The 13,230-nt window shown below is 32.9% G+C and overlaps 1 protein-coding gene and 1 pseudogene across 1 annotated transcript; one reads left to right on the top strand and one right to left on the bottom strand.

Moving 5' to 3' along the window:
* Positions 1 to 684: 684 nt before the first annotated feature.
* On the bottom strand, positions 685 to 2,323 carry LOC123902742 (protein PIN-LIKES 2-like). The gene has a single exon (XM_045952530.1). The coding sequence runs from the start codon at positions 2,230 to 2,232 to the stop codon at positions 880 to 882; it is 1,353 nt and encodes a 450-aa protein (XP_045808486.1). The 5' UTR covers positions 2,233 to 2,323; the 3' UTR covers positions 685 to 879.
* Positions 2,324 to 9,644: 7,321 nt separating this feature from the next.
* On the top strand, positions 9,645 to 13,230 carry LOC123902743 (annotated as a pseudogene).

The raw sequence follows: 13,230 nt of genomic DNA on the forward strand, positions 1-13,230 counted from the left end.
TGCAAGCATGCAATCATCGTCAGTAAAAGGGTGCAAACCGAGATCAACATTGCGATCGGCGCAGTTACTGTGAGTTCGATTGTAGTCGAATTGGCTTCTAGTGGTTTGTTTCTAATTTTGTATGCTTGTAGTATGTGTAAAAAGTGTTTTTTGCCAGATGTAAAATGTGTTTTCTCGCGCGCTGCAGTTTTCAGCACATGTAATAGAATCATGAGGATTTCGGAGGGTCTTCCACATGAGCGGCCGTATAGGGCACCAATTTTTTTACTTTGTGTGTGTGCGCGCGCGCGCGTGTGCATGCTTGCGTGCGTCCATGCATATTAAAATAAATAAATTATAATTATTATAACTAAATTTTAAAATAAAGTTAACTCTTATGATCTTGATGTGAAATTTATTTGAAGAATTAAAATATATTTGATAAAATCGAGATATATGTTGTTGCTCTCTCTCAACATCGTGCTTTATGAAGCGTTCAGAAGCTTCTTTTGACGATGCTAGAGTTTTGGTAATTGGGGCGGGGAAGATTGGGAAACTTGTGATCAAACATTTGGTTGCTAAAGGGTGTCGAAAATGGTTGTGAAAATGGTTGTTGTTAATAGAAGTGAAGAGAAAGTCAATGCTATAAGGGAATAGTTGAATGATGATGTTGAGATAATGTCTTAGCTGATAAGTAAAAATAAATAATACAACTATTTGTTCTATAAATATGAACTCACTTTTAGGAGATAAATCTCATTGACATGGGAAAACTATTTCAAGAACAGTATGTTTAGGATTTATGACTTATGAGTTATGAACAATGACATTTTCATCCATAATCAGCACCAATATCATATGCAAAGCTAGAAAAATCATATTTCTAAATATACAACAACTCTAAAGGTAATCAATTACTCTAAAGTAAATTATAATATACATAGAAAGAGAGGAAAGAGCAAACACATGTTGCCAAAATAGAACTGCTGAAGCTTCACTAACTGCATAACCTCTCAAGCTAGCAATTGCTCCTAACAAAATAGCACTTGGTGTTGTATACTGCAACAAAAGTACAAATCTAAACATAGCATCATTCTCAACCAGAAAATTCATCTTATCAGCCAATACAACAATTCCAATTCCTATAATAGGAAGCACCACAAGTCTTGCCACAATTATCCCAATAGTAGTTCTAATTCCAAGTGTTGATTCATTTGGTCCTTCTGCTAACATACCCCCTAATATAAGCATCACACAAGGAACCATTGCACCAGCTAAAATTTCTAAACTATCTGTCATAAAAGACATTGGTGCATTGTCTCCAAAGAAAAATGTTTTTAATTGAGGCACTGTTCCAATTATAATAGCTAACAAAGATGCAATTGTTGGTGGTTGAAGTATATGATGAATTGGTGTTTGTTTAGCAACAATTCTTATCCTTCTAACAACTCTAGGCTCAGCTAAACACCTAATAGACATAAGATTATTTTCATCACTTTCTTCATCGTCCATTATTCCCGATCCTGATGCAAAACTAGGATCGGGAATAGTGGATGAGGAAATACCGGAAATGCTTTTAAAGATTCTAGCAATAAACGGTGTCTTAGAATGTTGAGTTTCTTTATCTTCAATTCCGGGCCATTCGGCTTCTACAAGTAATGGTCTACTAATATCATTAAGTATTGTTTCTTCTTGTTCTTCACTAATTTCACCTTCATTTTCAACAACCTCATAATACTCAAAAGGAGGTTCCATCATATGATGAACAAAAGTGTAAACAAGAATCACAGAAATCCATTGAGATAATGAAACATAAGCAACACCTCTTGAATTGCATTGTTTTCCAAAAGGGCTATTTTGAGTATGACAAACAGATCCGACTACAGCAATGAGAAGATTACCGGTGTTTCCGAATCCCGTCATTATGATTGTGAATCTATTAAACCTTTGAGGTGGATGACATATAGTTACAACTATGAATCCAAGCAAGCATCCAAAAAATGTACTAAGAAGTACATTAATTGGTATGAACCACCATTCCTTAAAATTCTCAAGAGTTATGCTTGAACCAAGTTCACTAAATATAAGGCAAGGTAAAAATAATGCAAATACAAGTTTACTTAGGAGTTTAAATGTGGCTTTGGGAATTAATTGCATTTTTGGATTTGCAAGAAGTAGTCCTATTAGTGTGAGGCAGATTAACTTCAATAAAGGTGGTAGAGCAGTTTGAATATCTTCAATGTTAGACCTCATTTTACTATGAATTATAGCTACAAAGATTAAACTTAGGAAGATTATGCTAAGATTAATATAGTAAGACTTTGAGCATATGTATATATAGTGTAAATTTAATAGTAACAAAAAAGAAACTTATAGAAAATTGAGGATCCACTTTTGTGGAAAAAGGTGAAAAGCTTTCACGTTTGTTCTGCTGTGGCCAACTTTGTAAAGTTTAAATTCACAAAAAGCTTAACAATATACAATGACTGTAGCATGAGAATTGATCTGAGTCTGCCATATGTTCATGTCTTCACAATCATTCGGTTGGGATTAATTAAATTAAAGTGTTATCAACCATATTACCATACAAAACTTTATACATTTTCATGTTTTGTTTCTTTGGGAACGGTTAAGAACTGAATATTGGTGTGGGCTTCTGGCCCAACACGAGTAACTGGGCTATGTTATTAATTAGTCTAGAAAATTTCGTATCCCCGTTTTTACTCACACCCCTCCAAAACACATTAACTACCCAAAATAAAGTACTGTATATGTTTCTTTCAAAAATCACACATCCCAACATACCATATTATTGGATCTTTCCAAAAATAAGAGTTCCGGTATGAATGTCCAAAAAATATCCGTTAATAATATTTGAAAAAGAAAATTGATTTTTAGTGATGAATTTTATTTGTTAGTAGAAATCAATTTTATTTTTAAAAAATCACTAAATTTAATTCAACCATATATTTCTATAATTATGATTCAATATTGATTTGTTATTACCGCGTAACCTTTTCAGATATTAGCGTATTCGATTTAAGAAAAATGGCATGGCTTGGTAGACATAGTTTCAAACCCACTTAATTTTTGTTGGTTTTAACCGTTAGATTACTGGGGGAAGGAGTTTTAGTAATCTAGAATTCAGCTCTTAGATAGGTAAAACTTGATCAATAATTACTTTTTTCTAATAGACCATCTAATCTAATTCAGTAATCAGTTCTGACATCAAGTAGTTTCCTCTCAATTGCAGTTGCGGGGAATCGACTTGTGATCCTCCCTATCAAATTTCGTGTGTCAATCACGAACCAACTAACTATTGATTATTCATTTTATTTTTTTTAATTTTTTTTATTTAATATAAACACTCCATTTGAAAATATTGGAGTATATCGGTTTCAATAAGGACAGATGCACTGGTAGTGCATTGAGGACCCAAGCCCCCACACAATAAATCAAAACTTATATTATAGTACTATAAACTAGGAACTATTCTATATTTTTTCAATCCACATAAAATCTTACTAGACTTACTATAACTTATAATTATTTCTCTTTTATCAGATATAATAATTGTGTTACAAGATTTTTGTTATTAGGTTATCCACTATTTATTTTTATGTACAAAATTAAACGGTGTTAAGCGTAAAAAAATGTGTAGAGAAATCTTACATTACAAGTGAGTTGACATGAATATTAATTTATAAAGACTCTTTTAACCTTACAAAACAATTTTAAATGGTTGAATTAAACGCAACTCTGGATTCTAGTCTCTAATTCTAAGAGGAAAAATACCTTCAATTATTCAAAAAAAATTATGTGAGATCCCCCACTTCGTTGTATACTCTGATCAGCGTACCTTCGCTCGTAATGTGCTCAAAAAAGGGATACCCCACTTCGTTTGGAAATGAATGAATACCATAAAAATAGAAATGAAGGAAGATGAAAGAAAAAGCAAATGCATGAAGTGGGAGGAACATATTACATGATGTAGGTGAAAAGACAAGTCGTGTGCACGAAAAATGATTCCCTTGAATTCTTAAATCAATCATAAGTACAGATATCACCAAGATTGAGTGAGTGACACTGCCTCATGCATAAGTCATCATCTACAACAACAACATCAATGGCTAGCTACAAATAACATCAAATTATCGACATGCAAAAAATGTACTTGTTCTTTTTCCTTTATTAAAAGCCCGTTAATTAATTAAGTAGGACTAAATAAACTACTATGTTCTCATCTCAGTTCCCACCAAAATGAATGCTAGGTGATGGAACTTGACTTTTATAGCTAATAGATATTATTAATAATAATCGGTCTTTGTATAAAATGAATAGAAGTTGGAAAAAACACAACTATAAAACAAAGGTGTCACCACCTAGTAGAGGTTTACTTCTAATTTCATTTTTAGAAGAACACTTCTCAGCCTTCAGACCACAAAAGCGGACAATCAACTCGACCCAAAAAGATGTCACTAGACTCTAACTCCCGATCTCGAATCAAAAGTGATCGGCCCATCGAAATCCAGAAAGCAGTGTTGGGGTTGATTGCAATGTAAGTCCCACATTGCTAATGAAAGAAAAAAAAAATCAAAGAAATTATATTTGAGAAGTCCCACATTGCTTAGAAAAGTGAAGAGTGGATGAGCTCGATGCTATATAAAGAGACCACGAGTTCTTTGTTTCATCGCACCAGTCAGTATCACTTTAAGCTTATATCTGACTTTTTTTTTCTTTCTCTTGTACTCTTTTGTTAAGTGTTGTGAGATGTAGTTAGGTATTTGCTTTGGAGAGTGTGAGTGTACTAGGGGCCGATGTAAGGTTGAGAGTAATCTATGTGTTGTAACAATTTTCACATAGTGATATTTTCTGGTTGTCGGTTTTGACAACGGCCGTTGTTTTTTCTCCAGTTTTAGAGTTTCCACGTTATATTTTTGTGTTGTTGATTCTGTTCATTTATTTTCTCTATGCCTGTTTTTCCCAACAAGCAGCTCCACAAGCCAAAAATTGATGGGCCAAAGGTAAAATAAAAACTTAGGCAGATAAGTCCCCACTCACAGTCCGCCTCCATACAGTCAACACTGACGCATAATAGGTCAACCATATACAAAAAAACCTGCAAATCTCAACAGATTTAGAAACCACCAGACACTCAAAAAAGAATCTTGGAAATCTCAACATATTTATAAGCGGTCAGAGAATCCCGTATTAAGAAAACCACTCACACACAATATCAACCACAAACCGGCGACGACAAATCCAACACCTCCACATCAACACCTCACCACCACATCGCCACACCACCTCCGAGTCAAATATCATCAAGAACTGTTTCTCTAAATATAACTAGATTAATATAAATATCTCATTATATGTATATTTATTGAATGTTAAAATGAAAGAAAAATAATATGAAGAGTGTGTTGGTCACTAAATCATAATATTGAAATTACACAAGCCACTATGAATTTGAATAGTATATTTTAGGTCCTAAGTTTGATCCCAAATTTATTGTAAACAAAACAAATTAAAAAAGAAGATTGAAATTACATGCGCACCATATACCACACACATCACTTTTGCATGTTGGCAAACGCCATAATTTAAATGAAAAGATATTAATATGTGTTGTGTTGGTTTGAAATTTTGGAGTGTGTTTTTTTTAAGATTTTAGATTCAATTTCCTTTGACTTTAAATGGACTTCACAAATAGACGGTAAAATTGGACCCCTCAATTTAATAGTCATTACAGCACATATTAAGAAGTCAAAAATACAACGTAATATGTTAAAATACATGTTAGCATTGACTATAATTTAAAATTCTTAGACCACAAAACCAGTTTATAAAATGATAATTGTTCAACTTTATAAATATATCTTATTCAAACCATCTCACAATCGATAATTTTTTAACAAAAATTAGGTTGAGATTGCACGATTCAAATCTAAAATAAAAGAGCTCTCTTCTTCCTACCTTAACAATTGCCATACCATAACTACAATTAATTGGAGTATATAGAGAAGAATTTAGCAAGGCATTAATTGGCACTCACTCATAGTACTAATACTACTAGTTAAATGACTGTGGAAAGGTACCAGCAGAGTTGTGTAGCCAGAAATTGTAGGGTCTAAATTTGCAAGCAAGAGGTAGTAGCTATGTAGAGCAAAGAAATTCAATTCAATTTAAGTGAGACACAGGTGGGCTAGCTTGACCCTATAGCTGCACAGATAATGCTAAGCATCCAGCTGTGTGTTTGATTGATTAGATGGCACTAACTTGCTACTGCGCTCAATAAGACTTGTCTTCTTGAATTTCAAATCAAAAGGCCTCACCTCACTCAAATACTCCTAAATTTATTTCAACACCTATATCATTCCATACCTGCTCTAAAATCTATCTCACCCTGCCTTTAGATTTTCATGTTTACACATTATTATTATTATTATTATTATTATCGAGGTCCGACTAATGTATGTTCCAAGGACATTCGAATTTTGTGCAGTCAATAGTTATGCAATCACGTGTTTTTGCCTAGATTTAGATTAGGCGGTTTAAAATTTAAAGAATGAAACCTTACCTTTTATAAAATCAAAATATGCTTTTGTCATACACCATTTAATCGAAATCAAACAGTTAAAAATGCATGACTGTACAATTGCACGCATTGCCCAACCACACAGGATCCGACTCTGTTGGAAAAAGGCGGAATTTGAGAGTAAAATTTTTACATCATTATTATTATTTGAATCTCATTAATGTGTATCTAAAAAACACATGTTAATTGAGCTATTTGCCCTCATCAGTATATATATAAAAAAAAGAACACGTGTTAATGAAGTTTTTGTTTTTTTTTTGTTGACAAAACACATGTTAATGAAGTTAAAGTGAAATTTTTACATTGTAAAGTATAACAACTTAATTTTTTAAAAAAATTAATGTACGAATTTTAAAAGAAATAGTATTTCTATAACAAGTACTAGCTTTTACATATATAGCTGTTTCCTTAAGGTAATGAACACCAACCGGATTTGGATTCTTTACGGTTGCATGCAGTCAGTAAATATGGACCGTTCGATCAAGATCAGACGACTCAAATTTTAAGATTAGATTTTAAGTAAAATCTGATCTTAAACTTTGGACTATTTGATCTTGATCAAACGGACTAGACGCGGCCGACTGCACTGTAGTCACTAAATATTCGTGACCGCAGTGAATCCAAATGGACACCAACCCCAATCCATCTAGTCTCACACCATAACTTGCCCTATATATCTAGCTCTTTCCTTAAGATAAACAAGAGAGTTTCTGTCTACACAAAGATTTTTATCATAAGGTTTTGTAACAAGGGAAAACTGTTTCTCTAATTAACCAAATTCAGTTATTCGAGAGCAAACGATTTATGGTCCTTCAATTGTTTTAAGTTGTCTATTGGTGTGCTTCTTCATCTCCTCCATGGCCTAATACTCATTTGTTGGCATGGTGGTGTAATTATGGAGTGTAAGAGAAATGAAGGGGCTCACTTCAGTCCAGTCGAGACGGTAGAAGATGACTGAGACACAGCTGCTGACTCGTTGGTTCAAAAGCTCACCGTTGAACAATTGTGTGCGCTTCTGATCCAACGAAGCGGGAGCTGCATTCCAGTTGTCACTGTCATGTCTTGGACTGAAGGGGCCTCTTCATGCATCCATCTTCATTATTACCTTCTAACTTTACCTCACCATTCTAAAATTTTATGTTTACTAGTTAATTGCTGAATGCTTAATTTTTCTTATATAGTACTATGTCTGTTTGAATAGTTTCTTAATTTTCATGTGAAATTCTCTAGCCTATGATAGTAATTAGTATACCTAAAACTAAACTATACATTTTTTTTTTTGGTTTTTTTCGTTTATATGCATAAGTATAGCTCATTTCATACTTAGAGAAGATTATTAGTTGCTTAATTGTACTTGTGCTGTGAAAAGTATGTTCATATGTTTCATTTCCATACAATAAATTTGTTATCATATACTAATTTGCAGGGCATGCACATTTTGTAGATTAATACTATCACCAAAATTTATCATACTTTTTGCATGATATTAATCATGCATCTTGAATTTAATCTTGGCAGGAAACTGGAAACATCTCTCCGTTTGGACTTGTGTGGAGTGCAATTAGTGGCAGGAAACCTAGATTAGATGCAGCAAGATCTCACTTTCAATTAGTGCAAATTTGCTTGGACTATGTCAAAATAGATTTTATTTCAATTTCATGTGCTAAATATTGTTTTTTTTTCGTCAAATCATGTGCTAAATATTAAATAATCAATAAAACTTCATATATTTTCTGTTAAGAGGCCATTCATTGATTTTAATTAATCATATCTAAAACAGTACACATTCATTATAAAAAAACAAATAGTACACATTCCTTAAATGGAAAATAGTAATCTTATTTTTTTTTTTTTTGAAACAAAATAGTAATCTTATTGATCACCGTTGTTAATATTTTTTTCTGTTTTACATTCTTATCTGTAGCACTAGGGTGCTTTGCAATTTTTTATTTTTTATTTACTTCTAGTCTAGTCAACATATGCAACTAATCTAGATTAATCAATTATTAAGCGCAGCTTATCATAAAGAAATATTTAAAACAGTAATTAAGCGTACACAAAATGCCGCACACCACTTGTAAAGATTCTACTTTACTGTACACCAAAAAAAAAACGATTCTACTTTACTACCAAGATTTTGAGTTTAACATGTTAATGAGCTCTTTTTATAGAATGAATATTGTTTAGAAAAGCTTGAGTTTAATTTTTGGTGCGATCATTTTTTTGTCAGATTTTATTTATCTCGCGAACGAATTTTAGATTAATATGACTCTTTACTTGAGGGGAACCACATGATTAATACCTAAAAAAATAAAATCACTTTACTCTGTGTGAACTTGGTCTCAGAAACACAATGTTCGAAAGTTAAAATATTTCAATGTTCCAATCTTAATTGTTCTTCGCTTCTTCTCACACACCAGCTCGCAACTCCACCCACAATATTTAAACATGACATTGATGGACGCCACCTCGTGACATCCTAACCCTCAATGCAACAACGACCTCAATGTCCTCTCAAAATATGTCTACGGTGAACATGTTATGTAATTCTAATTCTAAAATCTTTTATTCTACATATTGACATTGACTTAAGCGTTATAACATTTACATATACAATTCTACCAACTTCAACCGACAATTCACTGGTTGACATGTCATGCCAATTCCTCTAATGACTCGAGGTAACTTGAGTTTTGTGGGAGCTCGTAGTAGACAATGTTCATGCCTTTTCTGGCACGTAACAAAGCTCAAAATTAACATGATTATATGAACAATAATGATCAAAATTTTGTTTACGATGATGGAACAACCGAAGCAAATTTTGGTTTACAATGAGGGAAAAATCGCAAGAGTTTTCAAAGTATCTCTACAATTTATGTTCTAAGTTCACTGCAAGAGTAAAACACATTATCAAAAACAAAGCCACTAACTTTTTTTGGATGGCAAAAATGACTTCAGAGACCGAATATGTGGGGGGGTGTTAAAGGTAGTTTCCCTGCAATTCGATCCGGCCCACTTAATAGCCGGTTGTGCAATCAATCGGCCCAGCCCGGTTCAAAAAAATATCCCAAAAAAAATATCTCACGATTGTTGAATTAACAAAATCAGTATCAAATATCGTAACGCAGTTACCACCGCCAGCACCTTCCGCCACCGTCTTCCGTCTCAGGTTCGTTCTTTGTCTTGTTGAATTAGCTAATGTGTTTCCGTTTTCCCTTTCACTTTTCGTTAATGCCGTGAGTTGAAATTATCTATAACAATGATAATAATCACACTTTAATTTCAACAATAAAATCAATAAACTTAGGGTTTATGGTTTCTTTGATCAGATAACTAAGCATTGAGCTATTCAATACAAGTTTAGATTGTTCTAATGTTCAATTAGTTTATGACTAAGTATGTAGTTGCTAATGTGATTTTTAATAGTTGTGTGAATAGTGAAATGGGGACCAAGGCAAAGAAAGCTATGAAGAAGAGTTTGAAAAAGGTCAATGCTATTAAACCATCTGAAAGTGCTGATTTTTTGGTATGTCATTGTTGATAATAAGACTTTTCCTCTCAATTTTTTAATTGCTATGCATGGACGATGTAAAACTGTTTTACACGTGCATTCAATCATATCACACCACACTGTCACTAGGTTAGTTCATAAAATATCTCCAAAAATACTGAGATGGCGTGATTTGATTGGATGCACGTGTAAAATAGTTTTACAGTGTCAGTGTGTACGAATTAAATTAACTTTTTATTAATTTTTTTCATCATGTTTATTTGGTTGATGATGTTTTTGATGATTTGCTTATAGTTTTCTCTCTTATTTGTTGAAGCCGTTGGAAGGTGGTCCTGGTCGCAAACTTCCTGTACTAAAGCCATTGGAGAACAGTTCCCCTGTTCTGTAGTAGGATTCCACATGGGTTCTATGAGAAGGAGATGGAAGGTGCTTACAGTTTTAGATTATTGTTTATGTTTATTGTTTCATCAAATTCTAGATTTTTGTTTGATTTAGCTTGAATGAATATATGTGTTTATGAATTGGTTTTTGCAGCTTATTTTGGACAATTTGGTACTATCAAGAGATTGAGAATTGCCAGAAATAAAAAGGTGAAGTTCCTAAATCTCTAATTAATGCGTCTGTGTTTGCTTATACTTGTATCAACATGCTGATGATTTGTGTCTTGCTTTGTTTACTTGTATCTAATTATAATTTTAAATGGCTACTTGTTGATTGTTATTGATCATACCTTTTTCTTTTTTTTTTTATGTTTATAATAGACTGGAAAATCAAGACATTTTGGGTTCATAGAATTTGAATCTCCCGAGGTAAAAGTTGTTTCATCTGGTTGATTATTGTGTTGTGATTTTGATTTTTGGTTATTATCTTTTGTTTTAAACTTTTGTTTTTGCTAATATTTCTTTGTTTTGTAGGTAGCAAAAATTGTAGCTGATACTATGCACAATTATTTACTTTTCGAACACCTTCTTCAAGTTTACGTCATACCTTTAGAACATGTTCATCCCAGATTGTAAGTCAATCATTAGTTCATTAATTCTTTATCCATATCTTTTTCAGTTTATGGTTCATTTTCATCACAAGTTTTCTTAATGTGAAACTGTTATATTCTCTTTTCTATTTACTAGATGTTTCTTTTCTTTTGTGTTAAAAGAGTGTTTATTTTGAGAAAATAAGACATTCTATTGGACGATCAAGAATCCTTGGGTTGGGGGGATTCACTAGAGTCATAGGAAAGGAATGGTAAATCAGTGCACAAGTTTACCTAACTTTCTAAATATCAAATAAACTGATTATGACTATGGTTCCATAGCGTGATAGTTGCAAGATTGCAGTCCTTTTAGGTTGGTTATTACATTTCATCCAATGATGCATATTTTGATCCCTTCCCCCAAAATAAATTAGAGACTAATGAAATAGGCGAGATAGTACCATACACAAATAGTTGGTAGGAAAACAACTATCATATCCCACAATATTCAGGAAGGAAATTTCTAGCATTGCCTTCTAACCAAATACCCCACAATGTTCTGAAAACTATCATATCCTGCAATGTAAGATGATGTATCTGGTCCCTCAATTTAGTTTCGTTAGAAATCATTAAGAAGGAAAATAGATAAAATATTATAGGGTAATTCCAATGTACTGCTACTCCCTCCGATCTCATAATATAGACCAAATACATTAATAATTGAATGAACCTAAAAAGTGAAAATTTGCTTATATATGAGACCGGAAGGAGTATTTGTATTGGATCTGTTCAATTCTGTCATAAAATAAGTGGAAAAAACTATTTCTTTATAGATAAGTGGAACAATGATTAACTTTTGAGCACACTTGAAACTGTTGTTCAATTCTGCCAATAAAAGAATCCTCGCCACTTGTAGTTCCTAAAGCAGTCAGCAATCAGTTTTGTTATGTAAGGAAGGCCATAGAATGATATACTGTGCAGAATACAATTATAAACAACATATCAGAATTTCTAAAATACGCATGCTATCGAATTATATTGTTCAGAAAGAACTGCCATGCCGGACGTTAAATAACTTCTTTCTTTCCTGAGTATCATCAAGAAGTAAGAATAAATGAACAAGTGAGGTTAACTAATGAGTTTTTTTTGGTAGATGGAAAGGATTCAATTACCGTTACAAACCCGTGGACTCTCTCCAAATTGCACGAGAGCGACATGACAAGGTATCTTGTGTGATAAGGAAGTATATCTTTTGTATTTTGGTGCTCTCTTTAAAAAGAAAGTTCATTCATTATTGTTAACATTCTAGGAAAGAACATTGGAAGAACACAGGAAGTTGGTAGAGAGGGTTATGAAACGTGACAAAAAACGACGTAAAAGGATAGAGGCTGCTGGCATTGATTATGAATGTCCTGAGATTGTGAGATTTTTTCCTTTCGCTGACTGATTAGTTGTTTTCAAAGTCCATGTCATGAATTCTTCTCATGTTATGTCTAATTGCTGTTTAGGTCGGTAACCTCCAGCCTCTTCCAAAGAAGATAAAGTTTGAAGACTGAGTAGGTAACATTTTTCCTCTTTTAAAAATTAGACCGTTCACCTCAGCCAAGAGAGTGGATCCTCTCATGTTTGCATTTACATGAATTTTTTTTTGTATTGCTCATATCTTTAGCTTTTTAAGAGTAAACTCCTTTCAAAATTACTGGATATTTAAATAGTGAGAGTGTCGACACAAAATGGTCAACTGGAATTTTAATGGTAGGATCCATTTTCCTTCTGCATATGTTGTGCTTGATGTTTCTCTAGATGTACTTTTACTTCTAATTGTAACAAAACTGATTTGATTTTATTACCTGTTTTCCCTTAGATGAAGGTGGATGGTCTACCATGTTATGCAGGACGACAAGAGACAGCGTTTTTTAGGATTTTAAAAATTACTTTTGAACTATCCTCTTTGTAGAGGCAAGACTAAAGAGCTTCCAATTTTGAGACTTTTTAAACATTATATTATGAAAAATGTGTAGTAGTGTTATCCATTAACTTTTTGTTGCTGTTAATCAACCTTCATTATCTCCGGTTGAAAAATATGTAGTGTCAACTTTTCTCATTCAGAGAGAATGCATTGAAAAGAAAATTTTCGTTGGGAGGAAAATACCTTATTGACAGAGAAAA

This window comes from Trifolium pratense, linkage group LG1 (assembly GCF_020283565.1).
Source record: "Trifolium pratense cultivar HEN17-A07 linkage group LG1, ARS_RC_1.1, whole genome shotgun sequence".
Taxonomy (NCBI): domain Eukaryota; kingdom Viridiplantae; phylum Streptophyta; class Magnoliopsida; order Fabales; family Fabaceae; genus Trifolium; species Trifolium pratense.